This window comes from Megascapheus bottae, chromosome 24 (genome assembly GCF_031878675.1).
Source record: "Megascapheus bottae isolate mThoBot1 chromosome 24, mThoBot2.hap1, whole genome shotgun sequence".
In the NCBI taxonomy this organism is placed as follows: domain Eukaryota; kingdom Metazoa; phylum Chordata; class Mammalia; order Rodentia; family Geomyidae; genus Megascapheus; species Megascapheus bottae.
The window spans coordinates 1,436,331-1,446,300 of NC_143532.1; the positions used below are offsets into that span (position 1 = coordinate 1,436,331).

Here is a 9,970-nt window from a genome sequence, read left to right on the forward strand (position 1 = left end):
ATGGGTCCTCCGTCGTCCAGGCCCTTCGGCCAGCTGCCTGGGAAGGCCCGTGTGGCCGTGGAGAACTGCATACCCAAGGCCCACCCGCCCAGGATCTGGTGGCTTCATGGACCCCACGCTGGGACCTGCCTGGGGAGACTTGCTGGCAGTGTTGTCTCTGCCTGATGGATTTCTCTCCGAAAGCAGCCAGGGTCAGAGGACAGCACCTCACGCGGCAGGAGACGGCTCCCCTTCACCGGGCTCTGGCGGGCTCGGCCCCAGTGGCGGCCCTGCTGCTGGCCTCGCCTTCTGCAGGAAGGCGTGGGGTGGACAGAACAGTGTGGGGATAAAACAGCTATTTTGCTTTTTTAACCAAAATATTCAATTTACCTTATTTTCTAATTTTTATTCCATGGTAATATTGAATGAAGATTGGGGAGTATTTTATGCTAAAACTCCTCCTTGCTAAAGAGCACTGAGGACACGGAGCTAGCACTTACATAGAATACTTTCTTAAGTGCATATACGTAACTGGGGATTAAAAAGCCAGCATCGTCTGTCCACTCTAGAGGACTGGAGTCAGTGTGCTAATGGGGTCGTGAGAATATCCCACCTCTGGCACCACGCGCTGGGTGCTGAGGCTATCCCAGTGGCAGGACCTTTGCCTGGTGTCATGTGCTGCCACGTTTCCACAAGCATGGCCACTCTCGCACCCTCGTGGCTACCACCTTCCGTGCCACTCTTCCTGCTCTCTGGTGTCTGGTCTGGTGCCATGCTGGTTTTACACCCCGGCCTCTGGCGGCATTACCTGCTCAAGTCTTAAGAGGCTGGGGGAGCTGCCTCCCCGCTCAGCCTCCTTCCTGAGGTTGGTCCAGGGAAGCTGAGCAGGCGGCTGTCCTTTCTAGGCTCCCCAAGGACAAACCACAGGGCTCTGAAGAGGCTTTACTGCTGCAGTCCCAAGGTCCCAGCAGAAGTGGGCATCTTTGAGCAACACTTGGCAATATTTTAGAACACCACATACTGTGCTGGTGGAGGTCAAAGGTCCAGGTCCCTGCTGTGCTCCCCCAGGGGCCTTGCGTGGCCCAGAGGGGCCTCGGAGCCAGGTCGGTCCTTATGCGCACACAGAGTACAGCTTTGGCACCGAGACCGAAGCCCTTCCCAGCTTCTCCTGGACATGATTTCTTTGTAGGAATGAAGGAAACCCTCCCGTTTTTGAGCCATTCTTTTGTCAATTCTACACACTTGCATGTAACTTTATAAATATTTTTAAAAAATATAGTTTTGTAAATATTTAATATTCTAATTTGATTTTGAATTGTAAATGTCAAGTATTCTGTTTTTGGGGTTTTTATGTTTTATTATACTTTGTTAAAAAGGAAAAATTGTACATTTTTAGAATGTTTTTATGAGTAAATTTAATGTACTGAAAATAAAAAATTCAAGGAAGTCTGCCTGTTTGACTTCTAGGTAGCCAACCTAGGACCCTATCCTGGCCACCGGGTCCAGGATTGCCGGTTGCTACCAGGCAACAGTGTCCTCCCAGAACTGGAGACACGGCCCCGTGCTTCCAGTAAGGAAGCAGCCTGGTGAGTGCATGTGAGACTGGGTCCTCCACGCCTACATGGCCCACTTCCCGCAGGGCCTGTCGTGCCAGGGCGTGGCCTGTCCAGTGTCCCTCCACTGCTCCCAGAGCTCCGCGCTGGTCCGCCAAGCACCTTCCATGCGGTTTTAGTGACGCCTGTCTTCATTTAGTGCATTCAATGTGTACTTATTTGAAGGCTGCCACCAGCATGATTAAGCAGTGCTGTAGGAACCTTCTTGATGACACAGTAGACACAGAATCTGACACAACATACAAGCTAACAAAACAGGCTGAGAATGCACACACACACACTGGGGATCGTACGCTGCTGCGGCAGGGGCTGTGGCTCTGGGGCCGCCCGCCCGTTGCAGCGCCCTCCCTCCAGCGCAGCAGGCTGCTTCCACAGTGACTCCACTGCTGCTACAGGCGGCTATTCTCCTGAGGGACTCCGCTCACACGGGTGGGAAACTTCGATCACATCTGCATACTTACTTTAAGCCCAGCAGGGAAGTGCTACCTCCAGGGTCGGGGAGGGGGAAGCAAGCCGAGGAGAAAAGCCCTTTTCAGTCCCTGACCCTGCTTTGTGAAAAGCCTGGAGAGAAGGAGGAGGCGGCAGGCTCGAGCCCCAGGGTCCCCCGACTGCTTGGAGGCCACTGCTGGAACTGCAAGTGCCTACTGGGGGAGGAAAGGAACGTCAAAACAATCGGAATTCAGGCTTAGTTTATTGGCAACTTGGGATGCAAAGTATTTTATTTTTAAACTTCTAAGATCTAAAAACAAAACAAGCCTAGGTTAAATAACAGGGTTCTCCAAAGCTGAGTGTCGCGTGGAACTCCGGTTTCTGCTGAATACACAAGAACCTCACAGCCGAGGTGGGGCTGTGTGCCCGGAGGGTCTGTGTAGGTGAACTGGCCAAATCCCATGGGTTCTATCCCTTTTCTTCCTTGGGAAGGGCTTAAATGCAAAACAGAACCCTGGAGACTGGCTGTTCTAGTCTCATGCAGACAGCGTGGTTCCGAAGGTCTCCTGGGAGGCGTACACCATGTACAGAAAGCCGTCCTGGTCCTTCTCGCGCTCGTACACCCCTGAGATGGGCGTGGACACACTCACCATGCTGTGTCCGTTCACCAGGAGGAAGAAGGCCTGGTTGGCATTGAGTTGAAGACGCCTTCTGTTGGGAGCCACGGGAAGAAAGACGGTGCGGAAGGACCATCAGCAGGGTGTGTGCCCCCGCCCCGCCCCCAAGACCTGTCAGTGGCACTGGGCACCACAAGAAGGGACAGAGCCCTTCTCACCCAGTGTGAGGTGCTTCCTGATGACATCACTCACACTTCCTACTACGGTGTGCACCCCAAGGATGACTACTCCAGCCCAGGAGCAGAGTGCCATGTGGGGCTGCGGGGCTTTGGGGGCCGGGCCTGTACCTGAGGATCTGGATGAGCTCGCTCATGTTGACGTGGTCTGGCACCAGGAACTTGGTTTTGTCCAGGACCGGCAGCTGCTTCTCACCCTTGTACCGCTCTATTATCACCTAAGGAGGCCAGGGGTGTGTTCAAGCAGGACAAGCCCCACGGGGGAGTGAGCTGGCGCTGAGTGCCCGTGGACCCCTCTACTTCCTCATCCCTGACAGGGGCTCAACTTCAAGCTCTCTACCCTGCCCTGGCCTCTGGCATGCTGAGATGACACCAGATGTGGCCTCGAGGCCAGCGGGTGAGTGAGGAGAGAGCTTCACCTCACCCTTAGGAAGCAGGACGCCCACAGGGGTGGGCAGGGCCGGCCATGGCCTGGGCTCCAGTGCCAGCAGAACCAGAGAGGCCTGGCCAGGCAGGGTGGAGGGAAGGGGAAGAAAGCAGCCTGGGGGTTGTTCTGCTGAGAACCCAGGGCACCTTCTGGTCTTGCTGCAGAAGGGCGAGGCTAACAGGCCTGACCAGCCCTCGCAGACGCCCTGCTCCCCTTTCTAGGCTCCATTTCTGCTCTTGCTCACAGAATGGATCAGTGGCGGTGTGGACGGCTGGGCCGGCACACAGTTCACATGCTGCGTCTGGAGCACAAGGAGCAGAGCTGGAGCTGCACCACCAGGGAGCCGTACAGCCGTGCTGGGCGCAGGGCTGGCTGTGCACAGGTGGAGGGTGAGCCCGCGTCGTGGCGCTGCCCGAGAGCTCCCTCCAGGCCAGCGCCGCCTGACCCTGAGGTGAGGACAGACACACTGGGCACCAGCGTGGTGGTGCCGGCCACCAGCACTGAGCTCCGCCCACTTCCTGTCCTCTCTCCCTCCAGTGAGAAAGGCACGCAGAGAAGCACCTACAGGACTCAGCAGTGGAGCCTGTCAGTGGCCTGCAAGATAGGGGGCCATTTATGACCAGCCAGCCTTAGCTGGCGCCTGTGAGCACTGTTACAATGACTGGGGGTGGGGTCTGCTGCTCTACTTACAGATGAGGACGCCACGCCTCCAGAAGGCTGGCCACTTGTCTAAGACTGCCTAGTAGCTCCGGACCTACGGCTGGAACTCTAGCCTGACCTCATACAGAGGCATGGGTCACCACCTGGGGATGCCAGAAATGGCTGGGTACCAGGAAGACAGGAGACAAAGCTCATGACTTACACCTGTAAAATGCCAGCTACTCAGGCAATTTGAAGCCAGCTGCAGCAAAAAAAAACTCTACAAAGTCCATATCCACAATAACTAGCAACCCCCCCCTCCAAACAATCCCCAAAAGACCCAAACAGGCCAAGATGTGGAGATATGGCGCAAGTGGTAGAGTACCAGCTAAGCAAGCAAGTCAAAGCCCTAGGTTTAAACCCCAGTACCAAGGGGAGAAGTGTGTGTGGGGGGGAGAGGAGACCAGGACAACTCCTTTCCATAATAAAAGTGGGTTGTGGTGGACTTGGCAATCTCTCTGACCTGGCACTCAATGCCCTGAATTCAATGCCCACCACTATAAAGAAAAAACAAAAACAAGCCAGGCACGGTGGCTCACGCCTGTAATCCTAGCTACTCAGGAGGCTGAGATCTGATGATCTCGGTTCAAAGCCAGCTAGAGCAGGGTAAGTCCGTGAGACTCTTATCTCCAATTAACCACAGTGGTGCTGTGTCCCAAGTGGTAGAGTGCTAGCCTTGGCAGGGAGCACGCTCGCAAGAGTGAACCTGACTGGAGCCGGGGGCTCCTCGGGTAGGGCAGGGCCCAGGGCACCTACCGGGATCTTGGTGGGGTGCTGGTCCCGGATGAGTCGCACGTCTTCTACTCGCTGCTCTGCAAGGAGAAGACAGGACATGAGGGCCCCGTGGGCCTCTGGCTGGAATCCATACTAAGTTAGGAGGGCTGGGTCAGTGTCACAACCTGGATAAACATGTGCATCTAGACACGTGTGTACCTAGGAATGTATGCACAAAGGCCTCAAATTCTTACTCACAGGCTGGCCCTGTCACTTGAGCCACGTGCCCAGCCAGCTTTATTTACATATACATAAATACACACACACATTTATCTGTTCCTTAGATGACTGTCCTGGGGCGAGAACTTAGCCCGGGGTGATATCTCTGAGCCCTTTTTGCTCCAGGCTGTCCACCCTTTTCTTTTTAAATCTTTAACAACTGTCCCCGGGGGTTGGTAATGTAGCTTAGAGTGCTTGCCTGGAATGAATGAAGCCCCAAGTTTGATTCCTTTGCACCACATGTGGCAGAGCACGAGCACAAGGGCTCGAGGACAGTGCCTGGGCCCTGAATTCAAACCCCAGGGCTGGCAAAACCTAACAGGGGCTGGGAGTTTGGCCGGAGGTGGTGCTGAGGCTCCAGTGGTGGAGCTCTAGCCTCGAGGAGGTCCAAGGACGGCGCTCAGGCCCTGAGCCCAAGCCCAGGCCTGGTGGACGACGACCCCCCTCCCCCCCGGGGTCCGCGCTCCTCCGGGGGCTGAGGCGATCGGGGAGCCTGCGGGAACCCTCTCTCCAGTCAACCCCCAGGAGAGGAGACCCACGGCTCGGCGGCTACCCCGCGGGGCTCCCACCCGGGGCCGCCGGGGCAGGGCAGGAGGAGCAGCGGGGCTGCTGCGCGGGGACGCCGGTGGGCGGGCGCAGGGAGCTCGGCCGGGCAGAGCCGGGTCCCCGCGCGGGCCCCGCGCCTCCGCTCCCGCAGCCGGCCCCGGGCCCCGCCGCGCCCTTCCAGCGCAGCCCAGAACGCCGCGGACGGCGGTGCCGTTGGGCGACCCCCACCGGGCGCCGAGGCCCGCGGCGCGTCGCCGACGGGGCGGACGCGGCGCCCCAGCCCGCAGAGGCCTCGGCCCGCCCCGCGCGGCTCCGGGCCCGGGGGAGACGCGGGCGCCCGCGGCCGGTCCGCGGGGGCTGTGGCGGCCCCGCGCCCCCCGCCCGCCGCCCCCGCCCACCGAAGGTGCGGCGCTGCTTGAAGGTCTTCTCCGAGGGCATGGCGCGGGGCTGGGGAGGCGGCGGGCGCGGCGGCGGCGGCGGACACGGAGACGGCGGCGTCCTCCCTGCTGTCTCCTCCACCCGCAGCGGCGTCAGGTGACCCGCGCCGCGTCACCGGGGGCGGGGCCGGGCCGGCCGCGGCGGCCGCCATGGCGGGCGTGGCGGAACCGCGCGGCGCCGGCGGACGCGCGTGGCCCGCGCATGCGCCGCGCTCGGGGACGAGCGCGGGCGGGGACGAGCGCGGCTGTCACTCCAACCCGAGTGCCGTCCAGGGCGCCGCCGGGGTCCGAGGAGCGCCCCGAGGGGCCCGGGCGAGCCTAGGGAGCACGGACTGCGCCCAGCCCCGCCACGACCACCGGCGCCCCGCCCGCCCCGGACACACGACCGCCTCCCCCTCCCCGCCCCGACACACGACCCCCCCTCCCCAGACACACGACCCCCTCCCCCTCCCCGTCCCGCACACACGACCCCCGCCCCCCTCCCCGTCCCGCACACACGACCCCCGCCCCCCTCCCCGTCCCGCACACACGACCCCCGCCCCCCTCCCCGTCCCGCACACACGACCCCCGCCCCCCTCCCCGTCCCGCACACACGACCCCCGCCCCCCTCCCCGTCCCGCACACACGACCCCCGCCCCCTTCCCGTCCCGCACACACGACCCCCGCCCCCCTCCCCGTCCCGCACACACGACCCCCGCCCCCCTCCCCGTCCCGCACACACGACCCCCGCCCCCCTCCCCGTCCCGCACACACGACCCCCGCCCCCCTCCCCGTCCCGCACACACGACCCCCGCCCCCTTCCCCGTCCCGCACACATGACCCCCGCCCCCCTCCCCGTCCCGCACACATGACCCCCGCCCCCCTCCCCGTCCCGCACACACGACCCCCTCCCCCTTCCCCGTCCCGCACACACGACCCCCTCCCCCTTCCCCGTCCTGCACACACGACCCCCGCCCCCTTCCCCGTCCCGCACACACGACCCCCTCCCCCTTCCCCGTCCTGCACACACGACCCCCGCCCCCCTCCCCGTCCCGCACACACGACCCCCGCCCCCTTCCCCGTCCCGCACACACGACCCCCGCCCCCCTTCCCGTCCCGCACACACGACCCCCGCCCCCCTTCCCGTCCCGCACACACGACCCCCGCCCCCCTCCCCGTCCCGCACACACGACCCCCGCCCCCCTCCCCGTCCCGCACACACGACCCCCGCCCCCTTCCCCGTCCCGCACACATGACCCCCGCCCCCCTCCCCGTCCCGCACACACGACCCCCTCCCCCTTCCCCGTCCCGCACACACGACCCCCGCCCCCGCCCCGTCCCGCACACACGACCCCCTCCCCCTTCCCCGTCCCGCACACACGACCCCCGCCCCCCTCCCCGTCCCGCACACATGACCCCCGCCCCCCTCCCCGTCCCGCACACACGACCCCCGCCCCCCTCCCCGTCCCGCACACACGACCCCCGCCCCCGCCCCGTCCCGCACACACGACCCCCTCCCCCTTCCCCGTCCTGCACACACGACCCCCGCCCCCCTCCCCGTCCCGCACACACGACCCCCGCCCGCGCTGCCTCCCTCGCAGCACGGAATACAGGCACCGCCCCACGGGCCGGGCGACGACGCCTTCTTTCATCAGAAGCTGTGGATGGGGCTGGAGCGTCACCCCTCTGCCCGGGGGGCGGAGCGCCATCCCATTCAGAAGACACCACCGTGAACCTGCGGGGCTCGGAGGCCTGACCCCTGACCCCGGGAGGAGGGGGCCTTTCAAGAGGCCAGGAGCCTCGGCACGCGGCCCCAGCCTCTGCCCCAGCCTCGGGGTTCCTCCGCACCCCAGAAGACCACCGCGGGTGTTTACTGTCAGCGGAGCCGGGGAAGCCAGCCCTCTCTCGGGGGAGCCTTGCTTGAGCCCCAGAACCCCCAGGGCGTTCTTTCCCTGCCTGAAGCCTTCTGCCTCTGGAAGAGGAGAAGGAGCAGGGGAGTCGCAGCGAGGGAGCGCGGGCTCGGCCTGGAGGTGGAACGCACCCTGAACGCAGGCCGCGCCTGGCCATCCGCGCGTGCCTCGACGCTCCCGGGCCTCGGGGCAGCCGCCGGCCCGGCGCACGGGCGCCGCAGCTTTCACCGGGCGGAGCCGGCCGTCCTGCCGGGGCTGGTGAGGAGGCCGAGGCCGCGCGGCCGGGGTCCTGGCCGTCTGGGGAGGCCTCCGGCGACCCGCGCGGCCGGTCCTGGCTGTGCAGCGCCTCGAAGGCTGCCCTCTCGTGCACCGCCCCGTGTCCTGAGTGCGGGCAAAAGCCTCCTGGCCCGGGAACTTCTTCGCAGCCCGGACAGGGTTTTCTCTCCGTCCCAAGTGCACAGACAGAGAGCGCGCCGTCCGATGCGGGGTCCTGGACGGGGGGCGAAGCCGGGCTGGCCGGGCGGCTTCTCCCGGCTCGGCAGGATTGCAGGAACGACCTCCCAGAGGCGCCGCGCCGCGGCCCAGCCTGCAGAACGTCCGTCCCGCGGCGGCGGCGGCCAGGGGACAGGAAGCCCCAGGCGCCCGGGCGCCCTCGGTCCGCGACCGCGCTTTCCCGGAGGCCCCGCGCGGCAGGCGTGGACCCGGGCCGGACGCCCCGCCCGCGGCCAGCGCCGCCGCCGCCGCACTCAAGATGGCGGGCCCCGCGGCCCGGGCCGCTCGTCCCGCCCCCTCGCGTGCTGATTGGAGGCGCCGGGGCGCCGGCGTTGCGTTCGGAGCGGCGATTGGCCAGCGTCCGCGGGGCCGTGACGTCACCCCGCTCCGTGGAAGAAGTAAACAAACAAGGCTCGCCGCGGAGCCGCGGGCGTCGGCGGGGCGGCGCGGGCGGCGGCGGGGCGGGGCGGGGCGGCGCGGGGCGGGGCGGGGCGGGGCGGCGCGGGGCGGGGCGGGGCGGCGCGGGGCGGCGCGGGCGGCGGCGTCTCCCTCACGGCCCGGGAGCCCGCGCCTCTCCCGCGGGGCGCCCCGTCCCGCACGGCTCAACAAGAACACCTGGGCGCACACGCGCCCCGGGGACCCGCGGCCGTCGGGGAAGCCGTCGGGGAAGCCCCAGCCCGCCCCCGCCGCCGCACGCATCCTTCAGTGCCGGGCTCGCCGTCAGGCTCGCGGAGAGAAGCGTTGGGCCCGGCCGGGGAGGAGGAGCGCGTCCCTCCCAGGACCACGGCCGAGCCGCCCCCGCCGTCGGGTGCCCGGGCGCCGCCGCCTCGACGTCCCCGCCGTGGGGCCGGGCCAGCGCGGGCCTCCTCCAGCCTTGGCTTGTTTTTGACTTCATTGCTGTCCCCGGGTCCCCACCCCTGCGGTCACGGCGTCTCGTGGAGAGCCTTCAGCCCCCAGACCCCCAGGAAAGGATGACGGGCGTGGAGGACAGGCGCCCCGCTTTTCCTCCGTCCACCTGTCTGTCTGGCTGTCTGTCATCCTTCCTGGGCTGGAGCTCGGCGCCTGGACGCTGTCCCATTTCCGCGCGGACTTCCACGGTCGGGCTGGCTTTGAACCTCGAGCCTCAGACCTCAGCCTCCGGGATCGTGAGCGCCGGCGCCCAGCGCCACTTCCCGCGCTTGGAGACGAGCTGGCCGTCCTCCTGCCTCCACCTGCTGAGGGCCAAGGCAGCTGTGTGCCCCTGGGCCAGGTTCAAGTTTAATGAAAACAGAGTCGGGCGGGAGGCCCGACCTGGGGAGGGCGGTGCGGACTCCTTCCGGGCCGCTCGGCTGCCTGCCCTGGCGCGGGCTCCAAGGCCCGCCAGACGGAGCGGCCGCCCGGGAGCCTCGTTAGCGCAGCAGGCAGCGCGTCAGTCTCATAATCTGAAGGTCGTGAGTTCGATCCTCACACGGGGCATCCGCGATACCTTTTGCCCCACGCCAAGAGGCGCAGGAGCTTCCTTTTCCCCCCCGAGCGTGCGGGGCTCCTAGGTCGCAAACCCCAGGGGATCGCGAGCTGCGGGGGGTCGGGGAGGTGTGGTCCGCTCGGTCCCTCCCCGTGGGCGTGGCCTCGCT

At 65.4% G+C, this 9,970-nt stretch overlaps 1 protein-coding gene and 1 non-coding gene across 3 annotated transcripts; one reads left to right on the plus strand and one right to left on the minus strand.

Moving 5' to 3' along the window:
- Positions 1–2,460: 2,460 nt before the first annotated feature.
- On the minus strand, positions 2,461–6,079 carry Map1lc3b (microtubule associated protein 1 light chain 3 beta). Of its 2 annotated transcripts, none has more exons than XM_090357167.1 (4): positions 5,938–6,079; positions 4,757–4,812; positions 2,986–3,092; positions 2,461–2,732 (listed from the first exon to the last, which is right to left on the minus strand). In XM_090357167.1, the coding sequence occupies exons 1-4, from the start codon at positions 5,975–5,977 to the stop codon at positions 2,558–2,560; spliced, it is 378 nt and encodes a 125-aa protein (XP_090213293.1). In that variant the 5' UTR covers positions 5,978–6,079; the 3' UTR covers positions 2,461–2,557. The 2 variants fall into 2 exon arrangements, with proteins under 2 accessions (XP_090213293.1, XP_090213292.1); XM_090357166.1 differs by lacking the exon at positions 5,938–6,079 and adding an exon at positions 5,193–5,317.
- Positions 6,080–9,739: 3,660 nt separating this feature from the next.
- On the plus strand, positions 9,740–9,812 carry Trnam-cau (transfer RNA methionine (anticodon CAU)). Its single transcript has one exon. It is a non-coding gene; the product is annotated as a tRNA-Met (tRNA).
- Positions 9,813–9,970: the final 158 nt, after the last annotated feature.